Source organism: Hylobates moloch, unplaced genomic scaffold, assembly GCF_009828535.3.
Source record: "Hylobates moloch isolate HMO894 unplaced genomic scaffold, HMol_V3 SCAFFOLD_23, whole genome shotgun sequence".
Lineage (NCBI taxonomy): Eukaryota > Metazoa > Chordata > Mammalia > Primates > Hylobatidae > Hylobates > Hylobates moloch.
In genome coordinates this window covers 4,477,966-4,495,594 of record NW_026652298.1, presented here as the reverse complement: position 1 = coordinate 4,495,594, position 17,629 = coordinate 4,477,966, and the positions used below count along the sequence as shown (strand labels likewise).

Genomic DNA, 17,629 nt, shown 5'->3' with positions numbered 1-17,629 from the left:
GGAAATAGTTAAGTGTGGTGCTCAGTCAGTTTAACTTTCTTTAGCATAGTCAGATTTTATGTTAAAACTACCTCTCACCCCTCTTGTCATCAACATGGCTGTTGTTTGGGGTGTTGTGGTTATCATTGTTGTTTTTGTCATTATTTTGATAGGTCTTTTCAGTAAGCCACCTACAATACTTGTTGGAATTAGCTTGTGGATGGCCCAGAATTTATTTCATAAATGCACTAATTGCCGAGAGAATCTGTAAAAATTGAATCTTTCTCAGGGCAGAAAACTCTTTTAAACCTCTTATCATTTTTCTCCTAAGCATTAGGAGTTGAGAATAATGCTGCCTTTTTCTCAGCATATTTTCATATGAGGCAATTCTTTGCTCTGTCAAATAGATTAATTTTCTTTATCAGGCAGAAGTGTGGGCAAAAGAAAATGATCTCATTGCATATGATTCCTGACACAATACCCGGGACTCCAGACTGCAGGAAAATTTGGTTTCACAAATGACTTAGGAAACCTTTTTGGTTTTGAACATCTGTTCAAAGAAATCTTCTTTGAAAGTGTACACTGTTGTTACTTCCTCAATGGCAACACAGACATGCTGTTGTCCTGATCCTTATATTACTATTGAATATGGAAGGGCTAGTATTCAGGTTCTTGCCCCAGCTTTTATAAAAAGAAAAAAATGTATTAAATGATAACATTTACTTACTGAAGTTGATAAATTTCTAAGTCTCTATTTATAAGAATAAGCACAAACCAGCTGGGCACAGTGGCTCACGCCTGTAATCCCAGCACTTTGGGAGGCTGAGGTGGGAGGATCATCTGAGGTCAGGAGTTCAAGACCAGCCTGACCAACATGGTGAACCCCTATCTCTACTAAAAATACAAAAATTAGCTGGGCATGGTGCCGGGTGCCTGTGATCCCAGCTACTCAGGAGGCTGAAGCCGGAGAATTGCTTGAGCCTGGGAGGCGGAGGTTGCAGTGAGTCAAGATCACACCATTGCACTCCAGCCTGAGCGACAAGTGCAAAACTCCACCTCAAAAAAAAAAAAAAAAAGGCACAAATCAGTGTATAGCTCAAAGAGCTTTTGCTGTAAACACACTCATAGAACCATGACCATGATCAAACAAACAAAAAGTTACGAGCACCCCAGTAGCTGTCCTCTTGCCCCAACCCCAATCCCTATATCCTCCCAAAAGGTAAGCATAACCCTGCTTTCTGACACCGTTATTGCTTGCCTGTTTTTAATCTATGTAAAAGTAATCATTCAGTATTTGCTTTTCTATGTACTTTTCATGAGTTTCAGCCTCACTGTTGCATGTAGCAATTATTCATTCATTTTTATTGCTCTATATTAGCATTTAATTATGTAAACACACCTCAAGTCTTGTATCCACTGTACTCTTGGTTTCCACTTTCATTTTTCCAGTTTTTCTCCCTTATATATAATGATGCAACGAATATTCTTGTATTTGTTTTTCAGTGAATATACACATGCATATCTTTTGTGGATAGACCTATTTGTTCTGGGCCATAGGTTTTATATATGTTCAACTTTAGTAGATACTAGAAAACAGTTTTCCAAAGTGGCAATACCAATTTTCATACTCACTAGCAGAGTATGAGAGTTCCAGTTGCTCCACATCTTCATCAACATGTGTTACTGTCAGGCTTTGTAATGTTAGTCATCTTGGTGATAACCAGTGAAGTTAGATGTCTTATCTTATGTTTATTGGCCATTTGGATATGCTTCTTTTGTGAAATGCTTGTTCAAGTCTTTTGTTCATTCTTTTACCTTATAGCAATATCACAAAGATACTTTCCTATGTTTTCTTTAGGAGCTTTGTTTGTTTTACATTTAGGTTCATAGTCCAAATATAATTATGTATGAGGTACAGGTTCATATTTATTTTTCTGCATAAGAATACAATTGACCTAGCATGATTTATTACAAAGATCATCCTTTTGCCACTATTCTACAGTGCTATTTTTGTCATAAAATCAATTGTTCGTATATGTGTGGGTCTGTTTATGGGCTCTTTAATATGACCCATTGTTCTAGTTGTCTTCCTTTCATCAATTAATATAATTTTGAGCTGGGAACATTGGTCTATAAGACATGGTACTCAGGAATGCCTGACTGCAGGTAACAGGAAGGCTTGTAAAATGCTTGAATGCAGAAAATCCACTGAAATATTACAACCAGAAAGAATAGTAGAGATCATTTAATCTAATTCCCTTATTTTAAAAATGAGAAAGCAGGTCTACCCAGGTGTGCTAGGTATCTCTACTCCACCTGTTATTCCCCTGGAGATGGGCCTCCAAGGTTCACATCAGTGGGCTCCCTTATTTTCTGATTTCTGGTTGGTTCAGCTTATAGGGAGTATTGATTTGAGGATGCAGAAGGGTGAGGGGTCAGATATTTATTTTCTTAGCTACGTCCCTGCAGGCTGCTATTTCTTTCCACAGAAAGTTATGGCTCCTGCTGGGAGGCCCTCTCCAAGAACACTCTTCTTCCAGATACCAATTAACATCTCCTTTCTTTTGCCCCAGGCCTGGAGCGGTAACACTTTCTCACTGTTACTAGTTCCAGGGTACTGCACTGGGATTCTGATGACATATGACTAAAGGCATCTATGTTCCAAACCAGAAGATAGGAGACAGAATCCAAAGAAAGGGCACATTGCATCCATCTCTTAACAAAGGTTTCTAGAATCTACCACATGACACTTCCACTCAAATTTCATTGACTATAACAAGATCACTTGGCCATAGCTGGCTATAAAGCTGAGAAATGTTCTAGTTAGCTAAGTGTCAAGGTGAAAATCTTATAAGTTAAAAATATCACTAGGGAATAGCAAGCAGTCTCTGTCACCCATGCCATATAATTCAAGTCTAGCCATTAAATACATATTCAGTGCCACTCCGGGTCATCATGATTCTGAGATTCAGAAATGAATAGTGCATGATCTTGGTCCAGTCTAATGCAGGATGGAGATTCCTACTTCCAGAAAATGACTGTGCCATACCTATGCTTTGTATTTGGGATTCAAGAGGGCACGAGACAGTGTCCCTGTCTTCAGACACATGACCATGAAGACGTATCTGTTAGAACTCTTAGTAAATACAAGTTACCCAGGGAGACACAGACAGGAATAGAAGAAGAGAACTGTTCTCTGAAGGAAGACCAGGAGTTTACCACAGGGACAAAGAGAAGACAGATCTTTCAGGCTCAGAAGCAGCAAGAGAAAGATACAAGGAATGAAAGCACAGTGTTTCAAGGGATCAGCAAGAATTCCAGGGATCTTGGAACATAACCTGCATAAAGGGGAGTGGGTAAGGATGAGGCTGGACAAGTCCACAGTGGCCAAGGAAGGTAGACTCTTGTGTGCCAAGCACAGGCATTTCACAAATGCCTCCACCCACCCATCCCCCAATCTCTTCTGTAGTACTTGCCGGTGGAAGATTTCCACTAAGCCACCAATGAACAGTAACGTCCTATCTAGAAATACGTCAAGCTCAGGCCCAATTTGCATCCCTCAGTGAATTTATCAGAGATACAAATCTTGGAATTTCGGCCCCTTTCTTGGCTTGAACGATATGATGGAATTTTGGAATAACTTACTTGGCCAGACTCATTCTCAACCTTGGGAAAGAAAGCAAGCAGGTGAGGGGAGAGGTGCAAGAGGACTCTTACACCCAGCCATTTAAAAATTTCTCCAAATGGTTTATTTTCCAATAAAAACAAACATTTTAAATGAAAATTTTTTTTTCTTCCCACAGATATATTCTGGAAAAGAAGAGGAGGAGGAAGAAGAATGACTGTAAAGGAAGGAGCAGTACTGTTTTCATGAGGACCTACTATGTGCCAGACATTATTCTAGGTGCTGGGGCTACCATGGTGAGCAAGATGGTCCCTGCTGCCTCTAGGAGTTCATATTCAAATGGAAGAAAACTATTTAAAATTGTGCTTATTTTCTCAAATTTTTTCAGGTATTGATAAATACTATGAAGAGTATAAAATGACACAGTAAAGAGTGATTGAGGACTCTATAGTTGGGGTATGAAGAAGTTCTAAGAGGTGACAATTGAGTTATGACCTTGTATTAGTTTCCTATTGCTGCCATGGTAAATCACCAAAATTTAATGACTTAATCCTACAAATTTATGAGCTCATAATTCTGAAAGTCGGATGTCCAACAGAGGTCTCATTAAGCTAAAAGCAGGTTGTCAGCCGGGCTGCATTCTCTCTGAGGGTCTAGGAAGAACCCATTTCCCTACCTTTTCCTGCATTGGGAGGATGTTAGCATTCCTTCCTGTGGTCCTCTTCCTCCAACTGCAAAACCAGCAGATTAGCATCCTCAGACCCTTCTAGGCTTTTGATACTCACTTTCCTGTCTTCTTACACTTAAAAGGACCCTCGTGAATACATTGGACCTACCTAGATAATCCTCCCATCTCTACATCCTTAACTTAATCACGTCAGTAAAGTTCCAAGGATTAGGACATCATCAGGGTTCGGGGGTAGGAGGGCATGGGGGCAGAAGAGGGTTGTTATTCTACCTATCATAGATCTAAATGATGGAACAAAGGCAGCTATGTGAAGATCTTAGGAAAAACCATTCCAAGCAGAAGGAAAAGTAATGCGAAGAATCCGCAGTGAGAATGAACATAGCACTTTTAAGGGACAGAAATATGAAAACGAGGCCACATCTCTGGAATCTAGTTTTCTCTGTTATATCCTAGAAAGGAGGTTTGTTCTGTGGGCGTGTCACATCTCAGAAATCAGACAGAAGCACAGCAAAGCCCCCCGGCTCAGATAACAAGGCTGGCAGGTATTTGCTTATACACAGACTTGCTTGTAGCCTATCTCTGACACTTTGCCAAATTCTTCAAAATCTTACATTCTATTAAGAAATAACAAACTGAGTGCTATTTTTAATATATTTGAAAGTTTTCACTGGAAATACTCACCTTTTGATTTGATGTTGGAAACCATTAGCATTGATTTTTCAAATATACCACCATTGATTCTCTACCAGCATATCAGATCTCCAGCTGAAGGAAGGTAGACTCTGAAGAATAAAATGACGGCTCAGAGAAGGTTTAAAATGTCTAGAAAATAGATGTTTCTCTTTCCACATGGATATGTGGTTCTTTTAAAAAGTGAAAGCATATAGTTTGAATCGTAAAGTAAAATAAACCAAACTGTATTCTACAAATCTCACAGAATAGATGTTTTCAATATTCTACATTAGCAGGACAATGGAGCAAGAAGGTAAAAACTGAACTTCTCCAGGGTTTATTTTTTGCTGTTGGTTCTCTCACACCAACTGAGCTAATCAAGCTCGTCCAACCTGTTTATAAGTTGCTGCCCTGCATGAAATCAATTGGACACCCTTTCAGGGTGTGTGGTATCAAAGGAGATGAGACAGTACATGAGGATGTTCACATACAAAGGAGTCAACTAATCGCTGGTGAATGACCAAGTGAGGGGTGCTGGGGTCCATTCCCTCTGGACAAACCCAGCCTCCTTACCTGCTATTCTTTACGATGTGGCAACTCTCTTTTCTTTTCTATTTTCTTTACTTGTTCATTTTAATATTTTTAATATCCCTAACATAAAACCTTTTGAAATATAATACGTAAAAGACACCATCATCCCCAATTTATTCTTCCCAAAAGCAACAATTATTAAATGTTTCCTTTGGGTCTTTTCAGAATTGTCCTTCTACATAACATAATATAGTATAGTTATTGTATCAGGTCATAATACATCTTATCATATCTGTTTTCCCCTGTCAATGGTGTCACACTGCACGCATTGTTGTGCAACTTGCATTTTTTTCACTTTGCTCAGTTCGCTGGGCGACCTTCCATGGCAGCAAGTCAGCATTTTGAAAGTGCCCCATGCAGAAATGCAGACTTCATGCTTTCTCTGTGGTTCACTGTTTGTGGCTAAAGAAGAAAGTTACTGAAATGTGTCCAGACCATTGCTTTCAAGAGAAAGGAATCTATTGTGTATGTAACTGACTTCATCCCAACGTATGATTTTGATTTGTCAGTTAGGATATTATTTTCCTTATCACATCATCTGAGATAATTAAAGGACTCTGAAATGTCGCCTTCATTCCTCTGATGACCTGTGAACAGAACTCTTGAAAGGCTTTCAAACTTGTCATCTCAGTACATGCCCATTTTAACACCCCAGGTCAAGTAATTTTTCTAAGAGAATGTATTACAAAATGAGCTACAATGTGAATTCATCACCATAAATTATGAAACAAGAGGTCATCGTGCTTGTGAACTTAGAAGAAACTTTAAAAAACAGAATGAATATTTCTTCATAAATCTTATAATGTTATGATCCACTTTGCATTTAGAAGGACATAAAAACAGTGTGAATTCCTGCTAGTGTATTTGGCGATTCCCTCTTCAAAGTGGTACCAGTGCCTTAAATAAGGGATTCAATTAAGATTTTTATTAATAGCACACAAAACATAGTTTTGAAAAGTGATGAATCTGGCCAGGTGCGGTGGTTCACGCCTGTAATCCCAGCACTTTGGGAGGCCGAGGCAGGCGGATCACTTGAGGTCAGGAGTTTGAGACCAGCCTGGCCAACATAATGAAACCCAGTCTCTACTAAAAATACAAAAAATTAGCCAGGCATGGTGGCGTGTGCCTGTAATCCCAGCTACTTGGGAGGCTGAAGCAGGAGAATCGCTTGAACCCGGGAGGCGGAGGTTGCAGTGAGCTGAGATTGTGCCATTGCACTCCAGCCTGGGCAATAGTGTGAGACTCCATCTCAGAAGAAAAAAAAAAAAAAAAAAAAAGGAAAGAAAAGTGATGAATCTAAGTTAATGCCCAAAGCACTAAAGCCACATTGAATAAATCTAAGTGAATTTTCCCCTTTCTTAAGCAAAGCCAACTTTAGTGTGGCCTTAGTGCTTTGAGGAGACAATGTAACTCTTTATGGAACTCTCATCCCCATGAGCGCACAAATGCAAAATGTTTTTTTGTTGTTGTTGTTGTTTTTTCCAAACGCAGAAATTTTATCAGTTTTGTCAGGCCCTTAGAACTGTCTTTAAAAGAAAATTAATAAATCTCTGCTTTGGGATATATCACACTCTCTTAAAAAGGAAAAATGTGACCTGAAATAACCTATTCTTCCTGCCAGCAATAGCCCAACCTAAACCAGATATATTCTGTGGTATATGGTATATGGGCTTTATGACCAAGCAGACCTGTTTCATTTTGTTTTGTTTTGTAGCCACTTTTTTGAGATAAAATTCACATGCCGTACAATTCACTCAAACTTGGTTTTGAGTCCAAGTTTTTCAACTTCCCTAGGCTTTGGTCTTCTTATCTGTAAAATGGTAATAATAATAGTACAACCCTCTGATTTGCTGTGCAAATGAGGTGCTTGTGTTCAGTCTATCCCATGGCTAAATAAATGAAAGCATAACAGACAGAATAGTTTTTCATTTTTTACACACTCAACTTGGTCATTGAACTTTATAAGCAATCAGATCGCTGATTCTGATTTTCCACTTTTGACAGTGAAAACCTTAATTCTGTTAATTTATGCTAATTTCAGGTACCAAATCTAGCTTAATTGAGTATTTTATCAGTCTCTGCTGATTAAACACTCGATCAATGAAAGATTCTGCCCCTCCCCTGCCTTGGGATGGACCTGGGTTCACAGGCAGCCACCATGGCAGTGTGGCTGGTTTGCATCTGTCCACTGTTGCTGCTGCAGTGGAGACTTCCATCTGGTCTCATGGGATGGGCAGTGCAAGGAGATAGAGGTTCCAGGGATCTTGCTGGTTTCCTCTGTCATCTTGGGCCCCAGAAGCCACTTGTTCCTGTCTCAATGCCCTCCAAATATTCAGGGAAACAGGGGGCATCTGTAGGGCTTTGTCTCTCAAGGGGCCCCGGCAGAAAATGAGGTAGAGGTCCACTGTCACTTTTTTTCTTTGGGGGGGGACAGAGTCTCTCTCTGTTGCCCAGGCTGGAGTGCAGTGGTGCGATCTCAGCTCACTGAAACCTCTGCCTCCCGGGTTCAAGCTATTCTCCTGCCTCAGCCTCCCAAGTACCTGGGACTACAGACACGTGCCACCACGCCTGGCTAATTTTTTGCATTTTTAGTAAAGATGGGGTTTCACCGTGTTAGCCAGGATGGTCTCGATCTCCTGACCTCGTGATCCGCCCACCTCGGCCTCCCAAAGTGCTGGGACTCTTGAACGCCAAACTGCAAGCTCCCTTCTGCACTCGTATGGAGGTAGGAGTGGAAGCAGGGCGTTTCACCATTGCACCTGACTTCCTTCTCTCTCCAAATTCTCTCTGCTACCCTCTCTTGTTCAGGTTTGCTGGGGAGCACAAGAAGCTGCGATTTTTGTTCTGCTGATTTCCATTAATACCCCCTACCCACCCCACCCTCACCCCTGGCAAATAGAGGCCACTAAATGGAGGTGAGCATGAGGAAGAAAAATGGAGCGGGCCCAGCAGGTTGACGTGTCTGATTTGCCACTGCAGCCACAGTGGTATTTCACATTAGTTTATATTCTATATGTTTGATGGTTATCTTACCTCTACCATCACAAAAAAAATCCGCATTTCTTTCTCTGGATGCAGATTTTGTTACTTATTTTTCTCTCTTGCAAGATGAAATCTGAAGGAATTCATGATTCTAGTTTATGACACTTTGCCCTCATCTCTTGCCTCCATTCTTTGATCTCTGATACCCTGTGTGTGAGGTACTGCCCTGTATGAAAACTTATGGGATGAATAGACCCTTCCAGGGGTGTCAAATCTTTTGGGTTCCCTGGGCCACATTGGAAGAAGAAGAATTGTCATGGGCCACACATAAAATACACTAACACTAGCTGGGCACAGTGGCTCACGTCTATAATCCCAGCACTTTGGGAGGCTGAGGCAGGCAGACCACAAGGTCAAGAGATCAAGAGCATCCTGGCCAACAGGGTGAAACCCCACGTCTACTAAAAATACAAAAATTAGCTGGGCGTGGTGGTGCACACCTGTAGTCCCAGCTACTCAGGAGGCTGAGGCAGGAGAATTGCTTGAACCTGGGAGGTGGAAGTTGCAGTGAGCCAAGATCACGCCACTGCACTCCAGCCTGGTGACAGAGCGAGACTCCATCTCAAAAAAAAAAAAAAAAAGTACACTAAGACTAACGATAGCTAATGAGTTAAAAAATAAATCACACAAAAAAATCTCATAAGGTTTTAAGAAAGTTTACTAATTTGTGTTGGGCTGCATTCAAAGCTGTCCTGGGCCACATGAGGCTTGCTGCAGGCCTCAGTTTGGATAAGCTTGATTATATGTTGAAATCCTAGCCCCCAGCACCTCAGAATGAGACCTTACTTGGGAACAGTGTCATTGAAGATATAATTAGCTCAGTTAAGATGAGGACATACTAGCGTATGGTGGGCCCTAATCTAATATGACTGATGCTTTGTATAAAACAGGGAAACTTGCAGCTACTTGGGAGGCTAAGGTGGGAAGATTGCTTGAGCCCAGGAGGTCCAGGCTGCAGTGAACCAAGATTGTGCCACTGCACTCCAGTCTGGGCAACAGATGCTGTGTGAAGATGAAGGCAGAGATCAGGCTGATGCTTATGGAAAGCCAGAGATTGCCAACAAACCACCAAAAGCTAGGAGAGAGGCCTGGAACAGATTCTTTCTGAGTCCTCAGAAGGAACCAACCCTGCCAACACCGTGATCTTGGACTTCTAAATCCCAGAACTGTGAAATAATAAATGTCTGATATCTAAGCCAGCCAGTTTGTGGTACTTTGTTACAGCAGCCCTAGAAACCTAACTTATGGTACATATGGTTTTGTCTTCCCAACCCACTTATTTTTCTAGGAAATCTCTCTCCCTCCCCAACTACTGCAGGAGCAGCCATGTTGATCAACATGGCCACCTGCCACTGGTAGAGTTCATTGAAAATTGGCATTTGAAACCAGAGAACAAGTCTTCAGTGACTAAAGCTGAAAAGTATGAAACTCAGGAACTGCCAACGACCGTGTTTTCTACAACAAAAAGAAAGCCAGTCTTCGGAAGACAAAGCTGGCATCCAGAGCGGCAGAGGTGAGGCGAGGGGAGAGAGCTGAGAGTTTCCTGCTCCAGCTCCATTGGTGCCCAAGGCCTCAGCTCTATCCAAACTTGGCTGTGACTTGAATTCCAGGACACTTAAGTGGCAGTCCAGTAAATTCTTTTTTTTTTTTCTCAATCCAATTCATAAACAGTCTGTGGTACTTACAACTCAGACTTCTATTTAACATCTTCTCCATAACTCACTCAGTCTCATTTTTCATAATAAGTGGAAGTTTGCCGCTCTAAGTAACTATGTCCTTATCAGACATGGGTGCAGGATCCAGAAAAGAGCATTAATAAAAATTAATGTTAAAAAAAAAAATTAATGTTAGTCAGGAAATACGGCCGGACGCAGTAGCTCATGCCTATAATCCCAGTACTTTGGGAGGCTGAGGTGGGCAGATCACTTGAGGTCAGCAGTTCGAGACCAGCCTGGCCAACATGGTAAAACCCCGTCTCTACTAAAAATACAAAAAAATTAGCCAGGGGTGGTGGCAGGTGCCTGTAATCCCAGCTACTCCAGGAGGCTGAGGCTGAGGCTGAGGCACAAGAATAGCTTGAACTCAGGAAGCAGAGGCTGCAGTAAGCTGAGATTGCACCACAGCACTCCAGCCTGGGTGGCAGAGAGAGACTCCATCTCAATTTTAAAAATAAATAAATAAAAATAAAAGTTAGTCAAGAAATATAAAACAAGTTTTGTTAAACTTTCTTAGATGAAACTTTAAACTATGATAAACTACAAGAAATTAGATTGATTTCTTTACCTTTTAGATTAAAATCCAAAATAATTCATTAGCAAGAAACTTTTATCTTTCCTTAACAGATGGGAATGTTTTTTAACCTCTGAACACAGCATAATTCCTTCATTAAGATAGAGTCATTTTGCAGAGTTGATTGGGATATCTGTGAAGGAATCATTTCAACGATTATGTTTTCATTAGCTTTATTTTTATTATTTATTTATTTTATTATTAATTATGATGAGAAATGCAGTCATACTATCGTTAACCAGAGTGGTCTCAAAGTCCTGGCCTCACGCAATCCTCCTGCCTCGGCCTACCAAAGTGCTGGGATTACAGGTGTGATCCAACATGCCCAGCTGGCTTTATTATTAAAGGATATATTAGTCCTGTGATAAGTTTCAAATGCCTGGCATTTTTCCTGAGAAAAGAGTTACTATTTAGAATGTTAACAATAAGGAATTTTTCTGTCTGCCCATTACCACATTTTTTTTTAAATCTCAGAAAATAAGTACTTAATCTTAATTCAGATTTACACACTTCTTAATGGCTTCTGATACATCTAGAGATACAGTCTCAAAGGCTACCAGCTTCATGTCAGAAAAGGACAACAAATAAAAGTTGATCCTGGAGACTAGGAAATAAAATTCAACAATTCTCGTGCTATCTTGTATACTAATCAGGGAATGCATTAATTTTCTGTTGCTGCATAATTACAATTTACCCCAGAACTTAGTGGCTTAAAGCAGCATTCGATATTTATGATCTCATATGATTTCTGTGAGACAGGAATTCGAGAGTGATTCAGATGGGTAGTTCTGGCTCAAAGCTTCATGTGAGGCTGCAGTCAAGATATCAGCCGGGGTGGAGTCTCCAGAAAGATTGACATACACTGAGGCCTTCACTTCCAAGGCGGCTTGCTTACTCATTCATATGGCTGGCAAGTCGATGCTGGCTGTTGGCAAGAGGCCTCAGTCCCCACCACGTGGACCTCTTCATTGTGCTGCTTGAGTGTCCTCATGACATGACAGCTGGATTCACCCAGAGTAAGTGATCTAAGAGAGAGCAAAGATAGAAGCTGCAATTTTTTAATTACCTGGCCTTGTGATTAGACGCCACATACTGTTATTTGCACAATATCCTATTGGTTACACAGGTCAGCCGTATTCAACACGAGAGGGCGACAATACTGGCAAGTAAAACTCATTGGGGGGTATCTTGGAGGTTTCCTATTCTTACTCTGGGTATTAATGAGAAAAACATTATTATGTTAAAAAGTATGGAAAATGCTTTTCAAAATTAATACACCTAAGAAAATTTCAACAAAATTCATAATAGAGCCATAGAATTCTAGAATCAGAAAGAAACTTGGTTATCAACCAGTGTAACTTAGTCATGGAGACTGAGTCTCTGAAAGGTGAGAATTTTTTTAACTTTATATAGCAAATTAGTGACTGGATCAGGCTTAGATCCAGGCCTCTTTACTTCTGGTTAGGGCCGGTGGTGAATAGGCTGGCTTGGAAATTAACATCCGTTCCAATCTCCTTATAGTATGGCTTCCTACTGCAGCGGCTGGAGAACCTAAACCGTATGATTCGCAAACTCCCTTGCAGCTAGGGTTTTGGATGTGATTTGGGTTAAGGCAATCAGACTGCAGAAGTGAGATCTGGAAACTGGAAGTGACATAGCAAATAGGCTACTGGAACTTGTGCCACTGCTGTTGGCAAAGGTGGTCATTGCAATGTTGGGTTATACTGTGGCAGAGGTAGCAGAGGTTGTGCTGCTTTGGTCACTACTGGAGACAGCCAAGAGGTAGGACTCAGAGGAGTTACCATGGACCTAGAAGGTGTTGTATGGCTTTAAAGGTAATAGTTAAAATTAACCTACAGTCGTAGTTAGCTACTTGGGAGACTGAGGTGGGAGAATCTCTTGAGCCCAAGAGTTTGAGGCTGCAGTGAGCTATGATTTCACCACTGCACACCAGCCTGGGTAACACAGAAAGATGCCATCTCTAAATAAAATAACACATACAAATATAATAAATAAAACATTAAAAAAAAAGTAGGCTGGGTGCAGTGGCTCATGCCTGTAATCCCAGCACTTTGGGAGGCTGAGGTGGGCAAAGAACGAGGTCAGTAGTTCAAGATCAGCCTGGCCAAAATGGTGAAACCCCATCTCTACTAAAAATACAAAAATTAGCCAGGTGTGGTGATGCATGCCTGTAATCCCAGCTACTCAGGAGGCTGAGGCAGGAGAATTACTTGAACCCAAGAGGCAGAGGTTGCGGTGAGCTGAGATTGCACCATTGCACTCCACTCTGGGCAACAGAGCAAGACTCCATCTAAAAATAAAAAAAAAAAAAAAAAAAAATAAATAAATAATAAATGTAATAGTTGCAGCAGCAGTTTCCTGATCTCTGAAGAGCAAATTAGCTAATGTGTTCCTGGAGCCAAGAATTTCAGCGGTGGTCACCACAATCACAAAGGTGGAGAAGGAATAGCTGGCAGCTCCCATGGAGGACTAGCTCTATGGAGTAGTTCCTGGAGTTGTTCCTGGATTCCAAGCCCAGAGCTGTTATTCCAGTCCTTCCAACAATTCTGTAAGTACCTAATTCCCTATATTAATTCATGTTCTCACGAGATAGCTAAAGCGGTGTCTGTTGTCTGCACCTAAATTCTATTACAGAGCATGCTAATACATAAGAATGAGAAAAGCAGCCTGGCCTCTGGAAACTGGCCTGACACTTATAGCTAGGTCTTGTTGTTGTTAGGAACTAGCCTGGCACTTAGAGATGGGTCACAGTGTTCTTCTGTTGAATGTAAACAATTTCGCAGAACATCAGCATCTTCAAGGTCACTCTGTTGACCGTGATAGATCAAGATATAAACAAGACCACTGTGTATCATGTGTGAACACAGACAAAAGTATGAACATTGCCCAAACCACAACCAGGACCGAACATCCCCCTGTTCTTGTTAATCTGAGTGACTGCTGTTTCTTTACCAATTATGATCTTAGCCTCCCCTCTTTTTACAGAAGATTTATTAAGATACCCAATCATAGAATTACCCCTTCTTCCTGAGATCATCCAACCCACACAAAAGCCCTATTTCTTTTACTGCTCCCTAAATCACCTAATGCAAGCCTAAATCCAGTAAGTCCTTTCTAACTCCCTCTTACTAAGACGGTTCCCCATGGTGTGTGGTTTCCTTCCCTGCAATAGTAATAAACCCAACAGATGTGTTCCTGCTGATCTTTGGCTGAAAGGCATGCTAAAGTTAAAAAAAAAAAAATGTCTGGGTAGCTGTCTTGTGTCACCCAAAGCACAATCGTATGTATCAAATGATAAAAGAAAATTATAAAAGAAAGGATAGACAGTAACATATAAGGCAATTGAAAATTACAGGCAAGCAATTATACAGTGAATTGGACAATAATACAATTTCTTGAATGTCCATTATACTAGCAGTCTCCAGAGAGACAGAACCAATAAGATATAGATAGGTAGATAGATAGATAGATAGATGATAGATATGAGAGGTGATTTATTAGAATTGGCTTATATGATTATAGAGGTTGAGAAGTCTCATGACATGCTGTCTGTAAGCTGGAGACACTGGGATGCTGGTAGCGTGGCTCAGCCCAAGTCTGAAAGCTTTTACAGAACTAAGAAGGCTGATGGTATAATTATCAGTCCAAGATTGAGGGCCTGAGACCTGGGGGTGAGGGCCTCTGGTGTAAGCTCTGGAGTTTAAAAGCAAGAAAGGCTGGAGTTTTGATGTCCAAGATCAGGAGAAGAAGAATGGCCCAGTTACAGGAAAGAGAGAGAAAAAAATCCCCTTTTCCCTGCCTTTTTTGTTCTATCAAGTCCCCAGCCAATAGGATGGTGCCCACCCACATTGAGGGCAGATATCCCCGACTCAGTCCACAAACACACAAACCAGTCTCCTCTGAAAGCATTCTCATGAACCTTCCCAGAAGTAATCCTTCACTGGCTCTCTAGGTATTCCTTAATTCTGTCAAGTTGACACCTAAAACTAACTGAAACACACTATGGCAGGCACTCATGACAGTCATTTACATACATCATTGACTTAATCATCTAACTACTCTGCAAAATAGATATTTTAATTCCCATTTTATAGGTGAGAAAAACTGAGGCTCTGCAGTCCAGTGACCTACTTGACAGAGGCCTACCACCTACTAAATAATGGTTCTGGTATGCAAACTCAAGTTGCTAACAACCCTGTGTTTCTACTCAGTAATAGAAATAATACAGACATTTCTGAATAAAAACAATACTAGGTCTTCCACTTCAGTGTTATTTATCAGAATAAGAACACATCTATTCAACAATATGTAATGGGTACCTACTATGAAGAAATGTTTCAAAAAACATCTTTGATTGACTGCCCATTTCCTAGTTAAGGCTGAAGGTTAGTTAATAGTTTTTTGATCTCTGTTCTGGGAAAAATATAAAAACCACAAAATGAGAATACAAGTAAGCTACATAAAAATCTGTGTGCCTCTTTCTTAAAAGATAAATTTCATATGAAATGGACAAATAATGTACCAGCTTGATACTTAATGGTAAAATTAAAGAAATGAGAGGAGTTGACTACACGGAAGAAATGTCATTAATACATACACTGTGAGTTCATGATTGAATTTCATCACCACCAGTCATTTCTGCACTAGGAGAGGTTATAAAAGTGGTTAGCTACTTTCTACATTTTGAAATAATCACATGGTTGTAAGTAAAAGCCTCTATGACCATCCCCTCAAGTCTAGGAGAGTAAGGAGTGTCTGGATCAGCTCAGGTATCTGGGGGTAAAAAATGAGCTTTTACAAGCAGAAAAAAGAAACCAGCATAATTAATATTTGAACACTGTTTATTTTTATATGGAGACTGAAAAAAGGAAGCATAGTTACCCCTTGACCTGACTCTTGTTACCCTGAGACAACAGAAATTGTTCAAGAAGCTGCCAGCAATCCAGAGTAACTAGAGGGGAAAGGAGGATGTAGGGGATTGTGGCATATACTTTGGTCATAAGCAACAGAAATCCAACCCCATTTGACTTAGGCAAAAAGCGGGCTTTATTGGTGGTGGAATCAATGAAAGGGTAGGAACAACTATGTTGCAAGGAGAGCAGGGATGCAACGGACTTCAGGAGTGACTGAACCAGTACCTGGAACATACTAAGCCTTCAATAAATAATGTTGAATTAAAGAATGAACTAGAGACTGGAATGAAGCTAAGACTGTCTTTGTCTGGCTTCATCCTTCTCACAGATTCATCTTCTCTACTTGGGATAATATATGGCCACTGACTGCTTATGAGGCTTACATCCTATAACTTCTGCTGCCAGAGAGGACTAATGCCAAGCACTCTCGGTTCCAGGTGGAAAAATCCCAGGAAAAGACTGATTGGGCCAGCTGGGGTCAGGTTCTTTGCCTCCAGGCCAATCAGCTGTGGCCAGCATGGCAAGGTCACATAGTTCCTACAATGGCCATGTGAATTTCAGTGGGATGTGGGGGCAGGCTTGGGAAGTGGGGAAGGACGAATCTAGGTACATTAGGGTGCTGTCTTCAGCCTGAAAGAGGGATGGTACTAGAGATAGCCCTTAGGAAACATATTACTGTATCTCTGTATTAGTTTGCTAGGGCTACCATCACAAAGTACCACAAACTAGGTGGCTTACACAACAGAATTTATTTCCTCACAGTTCTGGAGGTGAGAAGTCCAAAAAGAAGGTATCGGAGGAGGTGATTTCTTCTGAGTCTTCTCTCCTTGGTGTCTTCTTGTCTTCACATGGTTTTGTCTCTGTGCCTGTCTATATCCCATGGACACCCGTCATGTTGAATTAGGTTCTACCCTAACGATCTCACCTTAACTTAGTTGCCTCTTTAAAGACCTTATCTTTAAATATAATTACATTTTGAGACACTGGGGGTTGAGACTTTCACATATAAATTTAGGACAAGGGGTGGGATGGGGGGAACACAAGTTAGCCCATAACAGTCTCCAATAAGAATATTGTTTAAGATGTTTATTACATAGTGTCTTCTTTAAGTTCTTCTTGATGTATCAGAAAGAGTTGTGTGGCTTCTTTTTAGATGATTGGAACTATAGTTTGCCCAAATGATCATGTTTTTCCTTTATTACTGGCTTTTCTGAGCCTCCTTTGCTGATGTACAACCCATTTGCAGCAAGACTTCATGGTATGAATTTCTGTGAAGTCCTCTTTTACAGCTATATTTTATGTTACTCCTTTTTCCTTTCTCACACATTTGTAATTTGTCTTACCTTGTTGTATGGCATAAGTATCTGTATATTTTGTGCATACCGTTAATTGCAGCAGTCCGCAAACTTTTTGGCACCAGGGACCGGTTTTGTGGAAGACAATTTTGCTACAAATGTGGGGGGGGGGGGTTGGATGATTCAAGCATGTTACACTTACTGTACACTTTATTTCTATCATTATTACTTATTCACCATAATGTAGAATCAGTGGGAGCCCTGGGCTTATTTTCCTATAACTAGATGGTCCCATCTGGGGGTGATGAGAGATAGTAACAGATCATCAGGCATTAGATTCTTATAAGGAGCATGCAACCTGGATCCTTCACATGTGCAGTTCACAATAGGGTTCACGGTCCCATGAGAATCTAATGCCACTGACCGGACAGGAGGCAGAGCTCAGCCGGTAATGCTCACTCGCCCACCACTCACCTCCTGCTGTGCAGCCGGGTTCCTAGCAGGCCATGGAGCT

The 17,629-nt window shown here is 40.9% G+C and overlaps 2 protein-coding genes across 4 annotated transcripts in view; one reads left to right on the top strand and one right to left on the bottom strand.

Moving 5' to 3' along the window:
• The window catches only part of LOC131382363 (uncharacterized), a 98,575-nt gene extending 88,645 nt beyond the window's left edge, over nucleotides 1–9,930 (top strand). For both annotated transcript variants that reach the window (XR_009211777.1, XM_058433979.1), the window contains exons 2-3: nucleotides 3,783–3,900; nucleotides 9,488–9,930. Coding sequence is in view for 1 of the 2 variants with exons in the window: in XM_058433979.1 (XP_058289962.1) it covers nucleotides 3,783–3,900; nucleotides 9,488–9,607 (238 nt within the window). In the remaining variant the exon portion in view is untranslated. The remainder of the gene's footprint in view (nucleotides 1–3,782; nucleotides 3,901–9,487) is intronic.
• Nucleotides 1–17,629, bottom strand: part of SNX18 (sorting nexin 18) — a 258,821-nt gene that overhangs the window by 102,266 nt on the left and 138,926 nt on the right. The window lies entirely within an intron of this gene.